Below are 23893 nucleotides of genomic sequence, written 5' to 3'. Positions count from 1 at the left end.
GGTCATGTCACAGGTCATGTCACAGGTCATGTTACAGGTCATGTTACAGTCACGTCAGGTCACAGGTCATGTCACAGTCATGTTACAGTCAGGTCATGTCACAGGTCATGTCACAGGTCATGTCACAGGTCATGTCACAGTCATGTCACAGGTCATGTTACAGTCAGGTCACAGGTCATGTCACAGGTCAGGTCACAGGTCACATCACAGTCATGTCACAGGTCATGTCACAGTCATGTCACAGGTCATGTCACAGGTCATGTCACAGTCATGTCACAGTCATGTCACAGGTCATGTCACAGGTCATGTTACAGTCATGTCAGGTCAGGTCACAGGTCATGTAACAGTCATGTCACAGGTCATGTTACAGGTCATGTTACAGTCACGTCAGGTCACAGGTCATGTCACAGTCATGTTACAGTCAGGTCATGTCACAGGTCATGTCACAGGTCAGGTCACAGGTCATGTCACAGTCATGTCACAGGTCATGTCACAGGTCATGTTACAGTCATGTCAGGTCACAGGTCATGTCACAGGTCATGTCACAGGTCATGTCACAGGTCATGTCACAGTCATGTCACAGTCATGTCACAGGTCATGTCACAGGTCATGTTACAGTCATGTCAGGTCAGGTCACAGGTCATGTAACAGTCATGTCACAGGTCATGTCACAGGTCATGTTACAGGTCATGTTACAGTCACGTCAGGTCACAGGTCATGTCACAGTCATGTTACAGTCAGGTCATGTCACAGGTCATGTCACAGTCATGTCACAGGTTATGTTACAGTCAGGTCACAGGTCATGTCACAGTCATGTCACAGGTCATGTTACAGTCAGGTCACAGGTCACATTACAGTCATGTCACAGGTCATGTCACAGTCATGTCACAGGTCATGTCACAGGTAATGTCACAGGTCATGTCACAGTCATGTCACAGGTCATGTCACAGTCATGTCACAGTCATGTCACAGGTCATGTCACAGGTCATGTTACAGTCATGTCAGGTCAGGTCACAGGTCATGTAACAGTCATGTCACAGGTCATGTCACAGGTCATGTCACAGGTCATGTTACAGGTCATGTTACAGTCACGTCAGGTCACAGGTCATGTCACAGTCATGTTACAGTCAGGTCATGTCACAGGTCATGTCACAGGTCAGGTCACAGGTCATGTCACAGTCATGTCACATGTCATGTTACAGTCATGTCAGGTCACAGGTCATGTCACAGGTCATGTCACAGTCATGTCACAGGTCATGTTACAGTCATGTCAGGTCAGGTCACAGGTCATGTCACAGTCATGTCACGTCAGGTCACAGGTCATGTCACAGGTCAGGTCACAGGTCACAGTCATGTCACAGGTCATGTCACAGGTCATGTCACAGTCATGTCACAGGTCATGTTACAGGTCATGTCACAGGTCATGTCACAGGTCATGTCACAGTCATGTCACAGGTCATGTCACAGGTCAGGTCATAGGTCATGTCACAGGTCATGTCACAGTCATGTCACAGGTCATGTCACAGGTCATGTCACAGGTCATGTCACAGGTCATGTCATAGGTCATGTCATAGGTCATGTCACAGGTCAGGTCATAGGTCAGGTCACAGGTCATGTCACTTACCTGCTCTTGGGCTGGCTCACCTGACTGGACAGACTGCTGTGCTGTGGGCTGCTGAAGACGGGAGACACGTCGCTCCTGGGTCAAGAGGAACAGCTCTCCCACATGGTGCTCCCCCCGCAGGTTCAGGCCATGACACGCCGACACTGGACATGGACACCCCGACTTCTCCGGCACTGCAGGCAGCTCTTTTGCCGATCGGATCTTCTCCCCTCCTCGCGACTCCTCGATCAGATCTTGCAGAGCGGCGGCGGTGGCTTCTCCCCTCCTCGCGACTCCTCTTCTGCGGCGGCGGGAAGCTGACCGGGCGGTGACGGTAAATGACTGATGCACGCACCAGTACTGCCCCCAACGAGGTCAGCATGGATGTCCTGAATCATGATTGGTCCAGGCTGGAGTCTGGACCAATCATGATCCAAGACATCACAAAAGGGGGGTGGTGTAGCGCCGTGCTCTGCGATACAGTTACGCCCCAGAAGGCCGCCAATCGGCGCCTCTGCGGGTGGAAAACCCCACCCCCCCATAGGCACCAATGAGGCGGACGCCCCTTGTGGGCAAATTTTTTTTTTTTTTAATCTTTTTTTTTTTCTTTTTCTTTTTTTTTTTTTAGGGGGGGGGGAGGGGGCGGCGCCCCTGCGCCCCCTATCGGCCGGCCGCCACTGCATATTATACTAGATGTGTGAACTCCACCAATACTCATCAAATATAACAATTACATTCACTACAAAAATGCACTTTCATACATGTGAGCAAGGGAAGATCTGCAACCTGTTCACAGCTCCTTCAATCTATATAACATATAATGTGCAAAAATACATAAACATGAAGAGCAACAAAGTTATCTTTAAAAAAGGAAAACATCAAGAGAAAGTTAATAAATGTGAAAAAGCGAATTTCCCATTCACCTCTACTTCCATCTCCAATCACCAAACAGTGACTTGTGCAGTAACAGAAATAATAATTCCCAAAGATTCATCCAGATGGTTTAAATCAATGCTGATCAGCTGCCACCTCTTTGCAGCAACTTCAGTCAACCTCCACCACACCAGTGAGGAAACAGGTCACTTACCAAAAGGTTTGTCCCCACAAGCAAGGCCCAGACATGCATGTTTATATCCTTCCAGCAGCGCCACTCCGCTCAAGCTGGCTTCCGATGAGAACAGACTGTGCCATGGAATGTCACACCTCCAGGTAGTATCTCCAATATCACCCAAGGTATCCAGACAATGGCCGCAATCACATCACATAGAAAAGAAAAAGCCTCCATAGTACATAATCCTTAACCACTTTACGACCGCCCGCCGCATTTATAATGTGGCAGGCAAGGCAGCCGCTCCTGCGTGAACCGCCGTAGGTATATGTCGGTCGCGCGAAGGCAGCTAGGGGGCAAATGCGTGCCTTCCAGCGAGGAAGCCGATGCATGGGGCAGGCGACTCCAATTTCCGCCTGACACCCGCGATCATTCCCCGCTGAGAGAGAAGGATGGTCGGCTGTTGTAAACACAGCTGGCTGTTCTCCCTGGAATGATCATAGAGCCCCTGTGATCCTGCTATATAGGATTACAGATCTCTGTGTTTATTTTACAAGCCAAGCCCCCGCGTTTAGAAACACGCCCCTAGATACACATTTGACCCCTTGATCACCCACAGTGTTAACCCCTTCCCTGCCAGTGTCATTATTACAGTAACAGTGCATATTTTGAGCACTGATTACTGTAGTAATGTCACTGGTCCCCCCAAAAGTGTCAAAAATGTCAGTTAGGGGTCTGATCTGTCCGCCACAATGTCGCAATCCCACTAAAAATAGCAGATTGCCGCCAATACTAGAAAAAAAAATAAATAAAAATGACATAAAATCTTTCCCGTAGTTAGTATATGCAATAACTTTTGTGCAAACCAAGCAAAATACGCTTATTGCAATTTTTTTACCAAAAATATGTAGCAGAAAACAAATTGGCCTAAAATATTAAAAAAAAAATGGATTTTTGACTTACTGTAAAATCCTTTTCTCAAGTTCATTGACAGACGCAGTTCTCTCTGATTCATATCAGTAAGGTAATACTGCCCCCTACAGGAGTAGGACACTAGGGAGAAAAAAGTTCTGGCTATGCCTATGAGCAGTTCCGGAGGGTACACCCTCTCTCTTCCTGCATAGGATGTCAGTTTTGTATCAAAGCAGTGTCAGAAAAGTAACACCAACCCAACTCAAAATAGAGGGGCGGGTACTGCGTCCGTCAATGAACTTAAGAGAAAAGGATTTTACGGTAAGTCAAAAATCCAGTTTTCTCTATCGTTCATTATTGAAAGCAGTTCTCTCTGATTCATATCAGTAGGGACGTCCCAAAGCATTGCCATAAAATGAGGGGTGGGAACAGCAGAAAAGAACAAATCCCCAAGGCCAAACATAGCCAACCAGCCAACATAGGACTCATCAGAACAAAAGATGAGACCCACCTGAAAACAAAAACAGTAAAATACCTCAAGGAAGGTCAAAAGCCCCTCCAAACAGCAGCCAGCAAAAAAACCTTGCGGCTGAAAAGAGGCATCTGCAGATGTCAGCACATCCACCTTATAAAACGTGGTAAAGGAGCGAAAAGACTACCAGGTAGGCGTCTTGCAACCTGGAGCACAGATGCCTACAAGGCAAAAAGCCCAGGAAGCACTAGGCATCGGAGTAGAACTTGCTGAAACAGGGAAGGGTAGGACCCGACCCTTAATTGAATAAACCTGCACCACCGTCTGTCCGATCCATCCGAGAATAGACGCAGCAGACGCAGGCAGTCCCGTTCATGGGCCATCCGTAAGTACAGAGAGCAAGCCTGACTTACAAAAAGACACAGTAGGCGCCAAGTACACCTTGAGTGCCCGCACTCAACAGAGTAAGCAATGCACATTCCTTAGAATGTGAGGGCTCAGGACACAAGATGGGAATACAATGATCCCATGCAAGTGAACACCAGAAACCACCTTCGGAGGGAAGGACGGATCCGGACGAAGTACAACTTGGCCCCATGATCAACATATAGGGAGAATGACAGGACAATGTCGCCAGTGCCGACACCTGCGTGCAGAGTGACAGCAACCAAGAAAGCCACCTTCTGTAATAAGGTAGGCAGGGGATACCCTCAAATACTCACAAACAGAGGGTCTAAAAGAACCGACTGCACCAAATCAAGGTCCCCAGTGGGCGACGGAGTTCACACTGGAAGTACCAAGTGTCGCACCCCCAGGAAGAAGTCACGCACCAGGGCACAGGCGGCCAATGGCCTTTGGAAGAAATTTGCCAAAGCCGAAACCTGACCCTTGGCAGTACTCAAGGCCAACTTGTGATCAACTTCCCGTTAAAGAAAGCCAAGATCCGGGCCACCGAGTAAGAGCGAGGGGGAGCCCATGCAATATACGACTGTCTTGTATGATGAACAAAAATCACCCTAGAAGTCGCTTCCCACGCTTTAAGCAGGATGGATATCACTGAAGCAGCCAAATCCCCAACCTTCAGCACCTGACATTCAACAGCCAAGTCGGTAAAATCAGCGAACGTAGTCGGATGGGATAGATAAACTGCTTACAAGCACACGGAGACCAAACTAATTGTAAGCAACCAAGCGCTTATGAGGAGATATCTCTCACAATAGTATGGTAAATGCTGCTACTTAATAAAAAACATAGAATAAAAAAGAATACTAAAAACACAAATGGTAAATATTCCTGTAGCGCAAGGGGAGACCATAATCCAGCCCCTACCAAATCGTCAGCTAGCACTGACAATGCACAATAAATTTAAATCACCAATGAGGTACAGTTCATAAATTGATATGCAGCACTAGTCCACAAGCATCGGTTATAAAGAAGCAGATTGTAGGTGCAGATGTATGGGGTCACCAAACCGTCACCACTGTGCTTTGAAGGGGGATAAGCAATGCCCACTCACCGACTCCATAGGCTCAGTCACTCTCGTGACAGAGCAAACAGGCAAATCACCCTAGAAGTCGCTTCCCACGCTTCAAGCAGGATGGATATCACTGAAGCAGCCAAATCCCCAACCTTCAGCACCTGACATTCAACAGCCAAGTCGGTAAAATCAGCGAACGTAGTCGGATGGGAGATGGGCCCTGGAGACAATAACTCCTCCCTGAGAATTCTCCAAAGAGTGTCTGCGGCTAGCCTGACCAGGCCGGCATTCCAAGCTCGGCGAGGCCCGTCCAGAGCCACGAGAAAGACCGGAATCCCTTCCGCCTCGATCCTGCGAAAAATTCTTGGCAGCAACTTGGGAGCAGGAAAGGCAGACTGCAGCTGATACTGACCTTAGCCCATCAGTGAGCACGCAGACAGGACCATGCCGGTGGCAGCCGTGCGCAGGTAACCATGCTAGACTCCACGGCATGGTTCAAGTGGAACTGGAACTTAGCGAATGTTCTTGCCCATGACAGAACCCATGGTGTAACCATTGCACCCGCCAGAAACAAACCGCTGCACCATCCTGTAGATGCAACACCAACAGGTCCACGTCTGTAGTGCCCAAACAAAGGCACAACTGCTTAAACACCACCAGATGAAGGAACCATTCCCCTGCATCCAAGGCCTGTCGACTGAGGCAACCCGCCCACCAAGGTTTCCACACCTGGAAAGGGAACAGCGGAGAGCTGGAACAAGGCGCACTGGCCAACGAAGAATTGACACTTCCAAGGCCGCAAGGACACCCTTGGTACCCCCTTGGCAAATTACATAAGCCACTGTTGTGGCATAGTCGATTGAACGTGCATCGGGCAGCTGCAGGTGCCCGATCCAGTGAACCAGGCAAGGCCGGATCACTCTCAGCCCCAGGACATTGATCGGTAACCTGGATCCTCCAGGGACCAGACTCCCGAAGCAGAGAAAATGCCGAGGACTCCTCCCCACCCCGACAGGCTTGCATCCGCGGTGATAAGTGTTCAGGAAAAAGGGGAGGAAGGATTCCAGCTCAAGACTCCCTGGTCAGCCAGCTCAGCCGGATCCGAAAGTCCAGAGAGTTTGGATTCAAGTCCCATTCGAGAAGGATCGCCTTCTGCCGGATCCCCGAGAGGGATTGAGCGAAAGGGACCGTCTTGAAAGACGGCACCATCAGTCCCAGAACTCGCATACAGGTCCGAAGGGATGACCATGTGCGAGACAATAACAGTCAAACCGCAGTCTGAAGTTCCAAGAGTTTTTTCCCCAGAGGGAGAAAACACCCTGACTGAGGACGAGTCCAAAGTGTTCTCGTGGTGACTTCCAAATTAGTTTGTCAGCACCGTAGGGGACTCCACACGGAGAAGCAGATCGGCCAGGTACCCCGGACCGAAACGCCCTGCTGCCACAAGCAATAGCGCCAGGACCGGAGCCAACATATTTGTGAAGACCCTAGTAGCATAAGCGGGACCAAAGGGTAATGCCACAAACCGATAGAGATCCTTCCCCATGGCAAAAAACCCGTAGGTGTCATGAACATAACAGGATGTGAAGGTAGGCAGCTTGATGTCTATGGAGGCCATGAATCCCCCTGATGCAGGGAAGCCACCACCGTGCGAACCGATACCAACTTAAATTTTTGACCTGCACAGAACCATCAAAGGACCTGTTGGTTCAGCTTGTTGAACCAGAGCCTGAACTGCCCCACAGAGCGCCTGAAAGCGATCTGGGGACAGCCATACATTGGAAGGGAAAAAACTTTACCGGAAATAAACGGATCGAAACTCGATCGTGCAACTGGACCGCATGACCTCCTGAACCCAGTCAGCCTGGGATCCGGGTCAGCTGCAGGTCCTTGACTGGCAAGGGCCTCCCCCACCCCCTAGATGGGTAAGGAAGCACCTTCAGGCCGAGTAGGCCTTGGCTGCATGTCTGGAAAAAAACGCTCTCATGTTCTCCAGACCAGGGTTGTTTGGAACCACACGCGAGCCGAAAGGGAAGAACCCCGACTGCGACGAAGGCCCTTACTCTTGTTAGCCTGTGGAAGAAAACACTCTTTCCCCGGTGAGACCCTTATATAATGTCATCCAGGGCAGCGCCAAACAGGCAATCCCCCGAAAAGGGAGATCCATTTAGACCGTCTTAGAAGTTTGATCCACAGACCAACACTCTGGTCAAGTAGACACTGGACATCCACCGCCGAAAATGACAAGGTGACCCATACAAGGGAGCCTCGAGCAGCGTGGCATCACAAACAAATTGCAGCCCCTGCGCCAGCTGGTCCAACAGCTCCCCCAGGGCAAGAGGGACATGCCCCACACCAAGTCACAGCGGCGGAACTCCGCCCATCAGGCAGAGTCTGCGTGGCAAGGGCAAACATAAACACTGTTTCCAGTGCAGACTCTACCAGGGAGTACAGATCATAGGCCACAGCCCACGCCATCCTATCCCCAAGTCCTTAAGAACGAGGATTCCTCCACCGGAACAACTGTAGTCCCATTCAGCTAGAGGCCGTACATCCACCAAAGCTGTGAGCTAGATAGGGGGAGACCAGTGGATGTGGTGTACCTGGATTTCGCTAAGGCGTTTGATACAGTTCCCCACAAGCGCTTAATTTATAAAATAAGGTCTGCAGGCATCGACTGCAAGGTTTGCTCTTGGATACGGAACTGGCTAAAAGGGCATGTCCAAAGGGTGGTAATAAATAGCGCATACTCAGACTGGTCTGAGGTGGTAAGTGGGGTCCCCCAAGGCTCAGTCCTGGGACCAACCTTGTTCAATTTATCCATAAACAGCATTGAGGACGGGATCAGTAGTTCAATATCAGTTTTTGCAGATGACACAAAATTGGGCAGGGCAATATCTGCACAGCATGAAGCAGATATCCTACAGAATGACCTGGACAAAATAACGGAGTGGGCAACGACATGGCAAATGAGGTTTAATGTGGAGAAGTGTAAGGTTGTGCACTTGGGGACTAAAAACATAAAAGCACAATACACTTTAGGGGGGGAACCTTTGGGGGATTCAAAAATAGGGAAAGATCTGGGAGTCTTGGTAGAGGATAGACTAGGCAATAGCATGCAATGTCAAGCGGCAGCTGCCAAAGCCGGCAAAATATTAACATGCATAAAGAAAGGGATGTATTCCGGAGATAAAACTATAATCCTTCCACTTTATAAAACTCTGGTCTGACCACATCTGGAGTATTCTGTCCAGTTCTGGTCGCCAGTCCTCAGGAAGGATGTGTTGGAGCTGGAGAGAGTCCAGAGAAGGGCAACTAAACTGATTAGGGGATTGGAGGACCTTAATTATGAAGAGCGTCTGCAATCGCTTGATTTATTCTCCCTGGAGAAGAGACGTCTGAGGGGGGACATGATAGCAGTTTATAAATATCTCGATGGTGATCTCAGCATAGAAAAAAATCTATTCAGTCGAAAGGATTGCATGAGGACTCAAGGGCATACAATGCAATTAGAGGAGAAGCGTTTTAACCTCAGGCAACGTGGGGGGTTCTTTACTGTTAGGGCTACAAGATTGTGGAATTCTCTACCACAAGAGGTGGTTTCTGCGGGAAGTATGGTGGCTTTCAAAAGACTCTTAGATTTACATCTCAAGGATCAGAACATTCAGGTCTATGTGAGATGATTAGGGCCACACACACCTACACAGGTTGAACTGGATGGACTATTGTCTTTATTCAACCTCACCTACTATGTAACTATATGTAGCTATGTAAAGGCGGAACAGCCCTCTGCACCAGAGATTCCCCAAAAGGGCAACGTCTAACGGCCGCCTAGACACCCCAGGGGAATGTCTCAGATAGTCCCCTCCTACATGAGCAGCCAGCAAAAAGAGCAGCTCCAGATAGCATGTGAGTGGCAGATGCCACCTGCGCCCCTGACGCAGCCGCCGCTGCGACCCCCAAATTGTAGGGTGTCACGCACTGAAAACAGCCAGTGCATCCACCAGCCCCTTTCACGGCAGGGGAGGTAGAAATGTCATCCTCATCATCCGAGGAGACAGGGTGCGAGGTAACAGACCCGGCAGGGAGGCCCCACGTCTGCGGCGGCTGAGCCAGACTCGGACTCCCAGACATCAGATGAGGCAGAGAAACGTTTTAGCGCACTTACCACCTTCACTCGGGCCCAAATGCTTCCCGAACTGCCGAAAAGGCATCGACGGACAGTGGAGATCCGGAAGGCCCTGCGGCCTCCGTGAGGGGGTCAGGTGGGAATAAATGGCCTGCAGGGTCCATACTGAACCTGAGGAACCCGCCAGCAATTAAAAAAAAAAGACAAAAATTACTTTATTTTAAAGTGGCCCCACAGTGCCCCCCCCCGGAGGTCAGGCATGCGCTAACGGACCCCCACAGAGAGGGAGAGACCACCCTCATGACTCACTGTCCTCCAGGCACTCCAACCGGCCTCCACAGCAAAACATCTACCGCAAAATGGCCAAAAATGGGTGTACCAAGATGCCCACCACCTTAGAAGCAGACAGAGGCTACAACAAAATGGTGGCCCCGTGCTGGAATTGCGGTAATCGGGACCCACAGGGGGACCCCCCAAACCCCCGTCCACACCATCCACTGCAGAAAACCCCACCAATGCCCCCCCCCCGCACGATCGGTTTAGCACCGTGGACGGCGCACCAACACCCCCCCCCGGCCCCCCATGCGGCCTGCACACTAGGCCCCAGTCTCAGGTAGGCCCAAACCGTCCCCCACGTGGGAGGAGGGGTAGGGGTAGTGATGGAAAGGAGGGATTCACAACAGGACAGAGGGAAACCCAGGAGTGAGTTTACTCACCATACCAGGAACACAGGCGAGCGCCATCTCCTGACAGGACCCCACGCCTCCGGAGTCGGCCAAATAGGAACGCTGCGACATAAGCCTAGACCCTGTCATGTGCATCCTGGCGAGACGTTTAACTCGCGGGGCCAGTCCCCGTCCAGTGGGGTTATGTCGCGGCCGACCCAGCGCGGAGCTACGGTCTGCACGTGCTCGGTGGCCAGACTGGGGTGACCACTGGATATAGGGGTCCAGTCTGTCACCCAGCCTAATTGTTTGAAGATCTCACAGGAAAAAAAGTTCCGGAGAAAAAAAGGCTAGCTAAAAAAATCTACATAAAAAAATACTTTATATGCCAAGACCAGAGATCCCAGCAAGGAACTATGTCCTTACTTCTGACTAGACAGATTAAAACTGACATCCTATTCAGGAAGAGAGAGGGTGTACCCTCCGGGACTGCCCATAGTCGTAGCCAGAACTTTTTTCTGCCTAGTGTCCTACTCCTGTAGGGGGGAGTATAACCCTACTGATATGAATCAGAGAGAACCGTCAATGAACGATAGAGAAATTTTGATTTTTACATTTTTTTGGGGGGAATGTTATATAGCAGAATGTGAAAAATTGTTTTTTTTTTTTCAGAATTGTCGCTCTTTTTTTTGTTTATAGCGCAAAAAATAAAAAAATCGCACAGGTAATCAAATACCACCAAAAGAAAGCTCTATTTGTGGGACAAAAAGGTACAGCGTCGAACGACCACGCAATTGTCCATTAAAAACTAACACTAAGTGCAGAATCGCAAAATATGGCCTGGTCATTAAGGGGGCAAATCCTTTCTGGTCCACAAGTGGTTAAATATATATTGAATAACAGATTGTACACTTCCATCATATACACGAGTATACACAGATCTCAGAGCACACACCGCTCCGGACTGCAGCTGTTCATGATGGAGTGAAGGAAGTGATGTCATCGCACACGGCTGCAGTCCGGAGCGGTGTGTGCTCTGAGATCTGTGTATACTCGTGTATATGATGGAAGTGTACAATCTGTCATTCAATATATATTTAAGGATTATGTACTATGGAGGCTTTTTCTTTTCTATGTGATGTGATTGCGGCCATTGTCTGGATACCTTGGGTGATATTGGAGATACTACCTGGAGGTGTGACATTCCATGGCACAGTCTGTTCTCATCGGAAGCCGGCTTGAGTGGAGTGGCGCTGCTGGAAGGATATAAACATGCATGTCTGGGCTTTGCTTGTGGGGACAAACCTTTTGGTAAGTGACCTGTTTCCTCACTGGTGTGGTGGAGGATGATTGAAGTTGCTGCAAAGAGGTGACAACTGATCAGCATTGAGTTATACCATCCGGATGAATCTTTGGGAATTATTATTTCTGTTACTGCACAAGTCACTGTGATTGGATTGGATTGTGATTGGAGATGGAAGTAGTGGTGAATGGGTTTTAGGAAATCCACTTTTTCACATTTATGAACTTTCTCTTGATGTTTGCAATATTATCCGCTTGCCGACCGCCGCAAGTAGATATACGTCACTAGCCTGTGACTGGTTTGTGAGCCAATAGCGGGCGAGCGCGCGCCCGCCCCGCCTCGTTCACGGAGGAGTCCGCGCGTGTGACCGGCGGACCCGATGTCCGCCGGTCACACTACGATCGTCGGTAGAGAGGGAGAAAGGCAGAGCGGCTTATGTAAACAAGCCGCCTGTCATTCTCCCCTGTGTATAAATGGAGATCAGACGGTTCTACTATGTAGAACCGTTGATCTCTGTTTTTACAATAGTAGCCATGTCCCATCACAGTTAGAAACACGCCCCTAGGACACACTTAACCCCTCCCTCTCCAATACAGTTAACCCCATCCCTGCCAGTGTCATTTTTGCAGTAACAGTGCATATGTATAGCACTGATTACTGTAGTAATGCCACTGGTAACCCCAAAAGTGTCAAAAATGTCAGTCAAGGGTCCGATCTGTCCGCCGCAATGTCGCAGTCTCGCAAAAAAAAAAAATTGCAGATCGCCGCCATTACTCGTTAAAAAAAAAAAAACACCAAAAATGACAGAAATCTTTCCCTTAGTTAGTAAACGCAATAACTTTTGCGCAAACCAATCAAAATACGCTTTTTGCGATTTTTTTTACCAAACATATGTAGCATAAAACAAATTGGCCGAAAATGTTAAAAATTTTGATTTCTACATTTTTTTTTTGGGGAATTTCATATAAAAATGTGAAAAATATTGTTATTTTTGCAAAATTTACGCTCTTTTTTTGTTTATAGCGCATGATCAAAAAATCGCACAGGTGATCAAATACTACCAAAAGAAAGCTCTGTTTGTGGGAAAAAAAGGACGTCAAATTTATTTAGGTACAGCGTCGCACGACCGCGCAATTGTCCTTTAAAGTCACGCAGTGCCAAATCGCAAAAAAAGCCCTGGTCGGGAAGGGGGTAAAATCTTCCGGGGCTTAAGTGGTTAAAAGATAACTTTGTTGCTCTTCATGTTTATGTATTTTGCACGTTATATGTTATATACACTCACCGGACACTTTATAAGGTACACCTTGCTAGTAGCAGGTTGGACCCTTTTTGCCTTCATTCTTTGTGGCATAGATACAACAAGGTGTTGGAAACATTCCTCAGAGATTTTGCTCCATAGTGACATGATAACATCACGTAGTTGCTGCAGATTTGTCGGCTGCACATCCATGATGCCAATCTCCCGTTCCACCACATCCCAAAGGTGCTCTATTGGAGGAGATGTGGTGAGTGTGGAGGCCATTGGTGGACAGTGACCTAATTTTCATGGTGAAGAAACCAGTGGTGAGATGATTGGAGCTTTGTGACATGGTGCATTATCCTGCTGGAAGGAGCCATCAGAAGATGGGGACACTGTAGTCATAAAGGGATGGACATGGTCAGCAACAATACTCAGGTAGGCCGTGGTGTGTAAACCATGCTCAATTGGTACTAAGGGGCCCAAAGTGTGCCAAGAAGATATCCCCCATACCATTACCCCATCCCACCCCCTCACCATTACACCCCCACCACCAGCAGCCTGAACCGGTGATACAAGGCAGGATGGATCCATGCTTTCATGTTGTTTACACCAAAATCTGACCCTACCATCGGAAAGTAGCAGCTGAAATCCAGACTCATCAGACCAGGCAACGTTTCTTCTATTGTCTAATTTTGGTGAGCATGTGCAAATTGTAGCCTCAGTTTCCTGTTCTTATCTTCTGCTGCTGTAGCCCATCTGCTTCAAGGTTCAATGCGATTTGCATTTAGAAATAGTATTCTGCATACCTTGGATGTAATGAGTGGTTATTTTAGTTACTGTTCCTTTCTATCATCTGGAACCAGTCTGCCTATTCTCCTCTGACCTCAACCAGGCATTTTCCTCCACACAACTGTCGCTCACTGGATATTTTCTCTTTTTCCCACCACTCTCTGTAAACCCAAGAAATGGTTGTGTGAAAATCACAGAAACCCTCAGACCAGCCCGTCTGGCAACAACCATGCCAAGTTCAACGTCACTTCAATCCCCTTTCTTCCCCATTCTGATGCTCAGTTTGAACTTCAATAAGTCGTCTTCACCACATCTAAATGCCTAAATGCATTGAGTTGCTGCCATGTAATTGATTGAAAGTGGATTTTTGCAGTGAATTTCATTGTTAGATTTGATCCCTATTGGTGGAGTTATCACATCAACATTAAATGTTTTACACTTTCAGCAAGTGTTGGTATTCGGACACATTGTAGGGTGCAGATTTCTCATTTGTTTCATCACACATTTTGTCACTAAGTGTAGGGCTCTGTGCATAGAATTCTATTATACTATTTGTACTTCTATATCAGACTTCCTGCTGGTGGATGATTTTCATTCATTACATTTTCCACAAAGTTTTTCACGTTTTTTAGTGCAGAGATTTCATTTTTATTTTTGTTTTCTATCCAGCTTTAGAGAAATGTCTGATATTGGTGATATATAGAGACAAACAGGAGATCAAATATTTCTCCATTATTATTATTTGATTTATGGATTGGTTCTTTATGGAGCCTAAAGATGGATTTTGATGAGATTCTCATATCTCTATATTATTTATGTGGTTTAGATATAAAACTGTCCCAGAATATTATTGTCAGTCAGTCCTGTTATACTCACTGTAATTCCTCTATCCGGCTTGTTGTCAGAGCTTCCATCAGATCCCTGAAATGAGGACCCCCCAGATTGTTCCTAGACAGGTTCAGTGTCCTCAGTGTCTGGTTATTTCTTATTCCAGATGCCAGGTGGGGACAGGAACTGTCTGTCAGGTGATTAGAGGACAATCTGAAGAAGAAGAAAAGAATGTTACCAGAAGTAAAAAAAAGAGCAGGAAAATAGTCACGAACCAAACCAATGCTTATTGACACACTCACTCAGCGCTAAGAAGCTAAAATTGTGTTACCACAACTAGAAAAGTTCACATAAAATGAAGTAACATAAATGAATAGATGAACAGCTGCTGTTATAAAGCCAGAAATATAAAAAGGTGTGTGCATCTAATCCCAAATGTCCAATCATATGCATACACTAACAGCGCTACACCATAGATATACCAATTCTCAGTGTGCAATATATAAATGATTAAGTGACTGAAAAAGTCCAGGTAAAAAACATCACTCAAAACAGTCCATCCAGTGTTCCACACGGGGTCCTTGACATAGCATGCACCACCACCTCACTGGCGTGCCCCCCTAGAAATTCCCACATACCTCCAGGTGGGAAATAATGCGCCAAAAGTAATGGAACAAAGCCTCCAAACATAGGACTCCTCTTGGACTGCCGGATACCTGGTGCCTGGATCAATCCTCATGTATACCGCATATCATGTAAATTAATGATAGAGGCCCATAGTGTAAATCCGTATATACAAGTAATTAATTGATAAAACAAGCCCAAATAATATGCACTCACAAAGTATAATATAAATTAGAACCCATAAAAGCGTATCCTTGTCCAGGCTACCTGATCTTCGTACCGTCCTGCGCTAGCTGGTCGTGTCCGTGGCTCGCATTCGGCCGTCGGACTTCCGGGTGCCGGTCTGACGTCAGGCGCTCGGGACGTACAGTTGCTATGGTCACCGTGTGCTCAAGCACTTACGCGTTTCGTCACAGTGGACTTCTACGGATGGCGTGAGCACGCAACGCCATCACTCCCATTTTATACCTGGCAAGGCGGGCGGAAGTCATCACCCTCGGGCTTCAGTCCACACAGACATGAAACCTCCGAGTATACACCTCGGTCTCCGCCCCCTATAACCACCAGGGAGATGTCAATACAGTCTTTAACCATCTCCTATGCATGTGGAAGCACCCATCCAGAACCACCATATTACTATGATCGGTCACACGGGCACCTCTCACATACAACGTGTATATAAAACATACTTCTAATTTTTCATATATATCATGCAACTGATATAAATAGCTAATCCATTGCATTATAATAGATAATATAATAAAATAAAATGCAATCCATATAGCACCTCTAATGCGTACATATGGACATATATAGCACTCATATATACAATGCCACCTCATACTAAGACCAACCATTAGCAATTCGTAAATTGTGGCTGCTCCTCTTCCACCTGCCATTAATTAGGGGGTGGGGGTTTTGATCTCGAGGTAGTGAGAGTAGGTTTCGCCTCCGTCCCTTTATTTTGAAAAAGAGGGGGTTTTTTGGTGTCTCAAGCCAGAATGGTGGGACTTTATGGGCAAGTAATGATATTAAGATCAAAGAAGTAAAATAATAATTTCGGATTTATTCCATTAATACATATCATAAAAGACATACATATTAATAATGTGAAGGTTAGTGTATTGGGTATAGGCCCAATGTGATAAAATTGGTGAAGGAGAAGATTCTAGTGAATCTGTGACATATGTGATAGCTTAGTGACAAAGATATGGATATTATCTCTGTGTTTCCTGTAGAGATTCCAGGAAAGGGTGGTTCACAGAGTTCATCCGTTAACTGACGCGTTTCGGCTGTTTGTAGCCTTTTTCAAAGATTTTGTCGATCGACCAATCTTGGTTACCTAAATAAGACCCCCCCGTTAAGTGGTAACAATAAACAATACTGTTCTTAGAATGAACAGAAGTAACCTGAGATATTTCATTTATCCATTTTTCTCAAAAACCGGACTAATATATAAACCTCCAGAAAAACCATAATAGGATCCAGTGTAGGCTCCATACTAAGGTAATAAAATCAAAATGCCTCAAAAAAACCCTTGATAGACATCTCTGGCATGTCTGACTCTGATATATCCTAAAACATCCCACATTGGAGTATACACCTTGGGCAATCTTATATTATAACTGCTGTTAATACCACGACCCTATATGTATATATATTATTATTACTTTATTACTACTAATATTGTATGTATACTTTGTTTGTACAGCAAAACATCTCTGTCCCAAAAAATCTGCACCCAGCACGGAAAGCCCCTGTTTTCTATAACAGGGGCTGAAAATAAGACATGAAGGGGTTAAACATCTCCCCCTCTGACTGCGGTTAGATGTTCGCATGTCTCACACCCCGTGTCGGCGGCCGTAATGTCAGACGGGCTTGTACTGTGTGTGCATCACCCAGGCGCATGCGCAGTACGGGGAGACCACGTCACTGACAAAGAAAAAGCTGAGTACGTGCAGCGCGCTCTGCGCATGCGCGAACAGCTTTTAAAGGCCGGGGAGCCGACGTCTCTCCTCACTTCCCTCCAGGCGAGGGAACAGGACGGACACGGACCGGCGGTACTGGAAGAACCTATCCTCATCCCCTCTCTCCTACCTGCAAAAATGTAAGTCTACAATGGACCAGGAAGATCCAGATAAAAAGTCACCAATAAATATTGCTATTCACCACTTTTTAAAGTAAAAGCACTGCAATTACAACAATCATATGATCTCCTTAGAACGGTCCATTGAAGCAGGGCTGCAACCTATCTGCGGCATTGGAAGAAACACCTTTCATCCCTTCCATTTCCCCTACAAAATACGGCAAATGTAAGTTTTCAATGGGCATAAAGACCCCCATAAAAGTCATTAACATTGCCAATTTTATTACAAGCATCTAAACAGTATATATATGATTTTCCTAGAATGGAGCACTCAGGATAGTACTACAAGCTACCTGACCATCCACACATGAATATTCACATCCCACCTATTTGTGAGTAAATGGTAACAATTAAAATCATATGATATAAACGCCTGTATATATGCCACCTAAACTTACATACAATATATCCTTCCAGACCAAGGTACCACACGGCTCCTTGCTGCAGTTTTTACAGGACACAGAGAAAAGGTTCTTTTTGCTGAAACAAAGTTAAAACAATGTATGTACAAATACTTTATAGACTTTTTATTCTACCGCTAATACTTGTACGCATATTTCCAATAATGGAAATGTTGTTGATTATACATTACAGCTGGGTGACAAAATCTTTGAAAAAGGCTACAAACAGCCGAAACGTGTCAGTTAACGGATGAACTCTGTGAACCACCCTTTCCTGGAATCTCTACAGGAAACACAAAGATAATATCCATATCTTTGTCACTAAGCTATCACATATGTCACAGATTCACTAGAATCTTCTCCTTCACCAACTTTATCACATTGGGCCTATACCCAATACACTAACCTTCACATCATTAATATGTATGTCTTTTATGATATGTATTAATGGAATAAATCCGAAATTATTATTTTACTTCTTTGATCTTAATATCATTACTTGCCCATAAAGTCCCACCATTCTGGCTTGAGACATCAAAAAACCCCCACCTGCCATTAATTATCTGCACCTTTAGCCTTTACAGGCCACCGTGCGACAATATTCCTGGCCATATCGATATCATTAGAGGGGACAACCATAATAAATTACTTAAATAATTGGCACCTCAACAGGGATTCACCCTCTTCAAATGGCCATACCCTGCCTGCATACTGGTTATTTAAAACCTCTGGACAGGACATATCAAGCCATTAGGTGTCATTAGAGGGATTTCCCATTTTCTTTAAGTTACAAGTACAATATTGGCAACACGGATGTATAGTGGGCATTCAACCACGGATCGCCATACTTGTATGGTCACTTAATATAGGAAACCACTATATTGAATCCCGATTTTAAAGTTCTGTATATGTCCAAATGCACCCATAATAAAAAAAAAAGGGCAACTAGACATTACATACACCATAATGAATAAAATAGCAGTGTCAACTTAAAATACCATACATATAAAATGCCTTTTACAATAATATATAAACCTTTAAAAAAGCATTAAAAAAGCACCTAAGTAGATCCGAAGCACAGACAAAGAAAGGCCAAATTACAGGCCAATATATTAATCCAAAATTAAACAAAGATATATAATATACTATAGATCATATTTGAAGGTAAATAGAAATATATAAAATCTATAAACACTGTGAGACAGAGGAAAAAAGAAGAGAACCCAGTAAAAAAACAATAAAAAATGAATCATAAAAAATATAGCGGTCAAGTATCAAAGAGCAAATCCAGGATGTAAACAAAGCCGCATCTGCCAAAAACCAAAAGACCTAGAACCTCAATAATTGCTAATAAAGCAATTGAGGTCAAGTTCTACGTTGAGGCCATTAGGATGGAGAGCGTTGGTGAGGTAAATCCGGTAGGTCTCTCTCTTGGATAACTCCCTCACCATATTTGAACCTCTCCAAGCCTTACTAATTTTTTCAATACCCCAGAAGACTAGACCAGTTGGATCTTTATTGTGTTTGTTTTTAAAGTGCAATGATACACTATGGTCCGTATATCCTTTACGGATGTTGGCAATATGCTCTGATACCCGCTTTCCAAGCGTTCTCTTTGTTCGTCCGATATAGATCATATCACATGGGCAAAGTAAGCCGTATACCACATGTGTGGACATGCATGTAATGCATTCCTTAATTTCAAAGGACTTACCATTAGTGGATGAAACAAAAGAAGTGTATCCCCTTAAATCCCCCATCTCCTGCAGACGTGAAACCCCATCCTATTCTCCCAAAACATGCTGGGTTTGCTTGGAGGATCAAGTACCTTTTTTACAATTTTGTCCCCGAAAAAAGGTAGATGATAACCGCCATGAGTGGGGTTTCATTTCGACATACAATGCCCAGTATAAGGATGTGGAAAGTGTTTTTAAAAAACATTGGGGAGTCTTATGCAAGTACCTAGGGAAGGTGTTACCTAAAGAGCCTATTTTTATATATAGGAAGGCTCCGACCTTCGGGGACAAAATTGTAAAAAAGGTACTTGATCCTCCAAGCAAACCCAGCATGTTTTGGGAGAATAGGATGGGGTTTCACGCCTGCAGGAGATGCAAATCCTACAGGCAGGTAAACACCCATTTAAGGGGATACATTTCTTTTGTTTCGTCCGCTAATGGCAAGTCCTTTGAAATTAAGGATTGCATTACATGCATGCCCACACATGTGGTATACGGCTTACTTTGCCCATGTGATATGATCTATATCGGACGAACAAAGAGAACGCTTGGAAAGCGAGTATCAGAGCATATTGCCAACATCCGTAAAGGATATAAGGACCATAGTGTATCATTGCACTTTAAAAACAAACACAATAAAGATCCAACTGGTCTAGTCTTATGGGGTATTGAAAAAATTAGTAAGGCTTGGAGAGGTTCAAATATGGTGAGGGAGTTATACAAGAGAGAGACCTACTGGATTTACCTCACCAACGCTCTCCATCCTAATGGCCTCAACGTAGAACTAGACCTCAATTGCTTTATTAGCAATTATTGAGGTTCTAGGTCTTTTGGTTTTTGGCAGATGCGGCTTGGTTTACATCTTGGATTTGCTCTTTTGATTTTATATATTTCTATTTACCTTCAAATATGATCTATAGTATATTATATCTCTTTGTTTAATTTTGGATTAATATATTGGCCTGTAATTTGGCCTTTCTTTGTCTGTGCTTCGGATCTACTTAGGTGCTTTTTTAATGGTTTATATATTATTGTAAAAGGCATTTTATATATATGGTATTTTAAGTTGACACTGCTATTTTATTCATTACAGTGTATGTGATGTCTAGTTGCCCTTTTTTTTGATTATGGGTGCATTTGGACATATACAGAACTTTAAAATTGGGATTCAATATAGTGGTTTCCTATATTAGGTGACCATACGAGTATGGCGATCCGTGGTTGAATGCCCACTATACAGTATATCCGTGTTGCCAATATTGTACTTGTAACTTAAAGAAAATGGGAAATCCCTCTAATGACACCTAATGGCTTGATATGTCCTGTCCAGAGGTTTTAAATAACCAGTATGCAGGCAGGGTGTGGCCATTTGAAGAGGGTGAATCCCTGTTGAGGTGCCAATAGTTTAAGTCATTTATTATGGTTGTCCCCTATAATGATATCGATATGGCCAGGAATATTGTCGCACGGTGGCCTGTAAAGGCTAAAGGGTGCAGATAATTAATGGCAGGTGGAAGAGGAGCAGCCACAATTTACGAATTGCTAATGGTTGGTTTTAGTATGAGGTGGCATTGTATATATGAGTGCCATATATGTCCATATGTATGCATTAGAGGTGCTATATGGATTGCATTTTATTTTATTTTATTATATTATCTATTATAATGCAATGGATTAGCTATTTATATCAGTTGCATGGTATATATGAAAAATGAGAAGTATGTTTTATATACACGTTGTATGTGGGAGGTGCCCGTGTGACCGATCATAGTAATATGGTGGTTCTGGATGGGTGCTTCCACATGCATATGAGATGGTTAAAGGTTGTATTGACATCTCCCTGGTGGTTATAGGGGGCGGAGACTGGGGCGTATACTGGGAGGTTTTTATGTCTGTGTGGACTGAAGCCCGAGGGTGATGACTTCCGCCCGCCCTGCCAGGTATAAAATGGGAGTGATGGCGTCACGTGCTCACGCCCTCCGTAGAAGTCCGCTGTGATGAAAGGCGTAAGAGCTTGAGCACGCGGTGACCATAGCAACTGTACGTCCCGAGCACCTGACGTCAGACCGGTGTAACGTGAGAATTACCTACCCCGTGAGAAAAACCTACCCCTCGTCACTTCCGGCCAGGAACAGCTGAGCAGCGCAGCAGTGCGCATGCTCACAGCCCCGGATACCTAATGGAAGATCTGAGGATCAGACTAGTGTGCATGCGCACTAGTCTGAAACGATCTCGGTGTCCGTTAAAAAAACCTACCGACGCGGCGGTGACATAAAATAGCTGTGCTGCACTATGAGTCATCTCCGCTCCTGTCCCGGTCACTTCCCTGATCTTGGCTAGTAAATATAAAAGCGGCTGGCGGCTCCGTGATTTATCTTTTCATACAGCCGCCGCCGCTTTTATATTTAGTAGCCGAGAGCAGGGAAGTGACCGGGACAGGAGCGGAGATGACTCATAGTGCAGCACAGCTGTTTTAATGTAACTGCTCGCGTTACACAGACTGCCGTGAACCGGAAGTGACGGGGTAGGTTTTTCTCACGGGTAGGTAATTCTCACGGAACACCGGCACCCAGAAGTCCGACGACCGGATCTGAGCCACGGACGCGACCAGCTAGTGCAGGACGGTACGACGATCAGGTAGTCTGGACAAGGATACGCTTTTATGGGTTCTAATTTATATTATACTTTGTGAGTGCATATTATTTGGGCTTGTTTTATCAATAAATTACTTGTGTATACGGATTTACACTATGGGCCTCTATCATTAATTTACATGATATGCGGTAAGGTATACATGAGGATTGATCCAGGCACCAGGTATCCGGCAGTCCAAGAGGAGTCCTATGTTTGGAGGCTTTGTTCCATTACTTTTGGCGCATTATTTCCCACCTGGAGGTATGTGGGAATTTCTAGGGGGGCACGCCAGTGAGGTGGTGGTGCATGCTATGTCAAGGACCCCGTGTGGAACATTGGATGGACTGTTATGAGTGATGTTTTTTACCTGGACTTTTTCACTCACTTAATCATTTATATATTGCACACTGAGAATTGGTATATCTATGGTGTAGCGCTGTTAGTGTATGCATATGATTAAACATTTGGGATTAGATGCACACACCTTTTTATAATGTTACCAGAAGAAAATTAATTTCTCCCCCAGGAATGAATGTAACTATTCTCTACATACATGGAACTAATTTCTCTTTATTGGAATAATTTATATTAGATCACTTTATAAAACATGCTCTACCATCTACACTATTGGAGATTTCTCTTTTTGTGGATCCCAATGACTAAATGTGACATGAGAAGTTGATGAGGTGGTGCGATCCATTCATTATTCCTGTATGGGGATTGTACCATGCACACTCACACTGACCTCTAGGCTGTCAGCTCCAACCTTCTGCTAAGTCTTCCATTCAGTTGTTGGGAAACACTTTGATGGTCACAGAAGTCTCACTCCTGTTGTTGAAACCTTGATTAAAAGGGACACCATTGTAGTTTGGGATTTCCTTTGAACATCATGGTGGAGGATTTGATTTTATGGTGTGTAGAAGATTTTATTATTTCTGTTCTTTATTTGGATTTTTTTTGAAAATTCATACTAATATTTCTGCACTCATTTTATATATGCCGATTATAAATTGTCTTCATTAGTTATCAGTGAAATAGTCTCCATACCATTGTTATATATACACTTATAGGGAGTTTTGTGTTGAGGAGTCCCACTTTTATTGTTCGTGTAGCACTCTCCTAGATATGTGCTAGGTAGTGAGTATAGTTTTTGGCTCTGTCTGCCTATCAGAGGAGCAGAAGGTAAATTCTATATTCTCTCTGCCTAACATGGAGCAGGATCTGTGCGTTAGGTCTGCTCAATGTGCTCAGTGTGTGATTCATATGGTCTGAGGGAGTGTCCCCACTGTGCCCAATGGGAAGGCATGTTGGACAGTGGAGGAAACCTGGTCAATGAGGACACAGGCTTACATACAGCCCCGGGGATTGGCACAGACTGCTGTTTCGATGCATTGTGGGGTGTAGTATATAAAGTCAGGAGCACATGTGCTCAAGGTCTTTGGCTGTAAGCAGAGTCCCGGAAGGAGGGTGGTGGCTGCCTCCTATTCTGAACTAGTTGGTGTATGGTCACAGGCAGTTCGGCCTGGTGAGCCAGAAGTGTGCAGCTGAACCCAGAGGTCCAGGAGAGCTGACTGGAGGAGTTGAGGCACTACATACTTTGGAAAGCAGTATCGTGAGTACAGCGGATCATGCTTAAGGGCCTACCCAGGATGGGGGCCACTCCGGAGTAGTGTAGTCAGTGGACGGGTGCCAGACCATTATTCTTGATCTTTAAGGATAGTTTACAGACGGGTATGGTGCCAGCTGATTGGAAAAAAGCCAACATGGTACCAATATTTAAAAAGGGGTCGAGATATATCCCGGGTAACTATAGGCCGGTCAGCCTAACATCAGTAGCCTGCAAGATTTTGGAGGGAATGTTAAGGGACCACATACAAGACTTTAGT

At 45.4% G+C, this 23893-nt stretch overlaps 1 protein-coding gene across 1 annotated transcript in view; it reads right to left on the bottom strand.

Annotated features, from left to right (window-relative positions):
• LOC309569153 (NACHT, LRR and PYD domains-containing protein 3-like) overlaps positions 1–23893 on the bottom strand; it is a gene marked incomplete at both ends in the record, with an annotated part of 359259 nt that overhangs the window by 57728 nt on the left and 277638 nt on the right. The window contains one exon of the mRNA XM_082274914.1: positions 14515–14679. Coding sequence (XP_082131040.1) covers positions 14515–14679 — 165 coding nt within the window. The remainder of the gene's footprint in view (positions 1–14514; positions 14680–23893) is intronic.

This window comes from Pelophylax lessonae (genome assembly GCF_965119305.1).
Source record: "Pelophylax lessonae genome assembly, chromosome: 13".
In the NCBI taxonomy this organism is placed as follows: Eukaryota; Metazoa; Chordata; class Amphibia; order Anura; family Ranidae; genus Pelophylax; species Pelophylax lessonae.
This window is presented reverse-complemented; position numbering and strand designations above follow the sequence as displayed.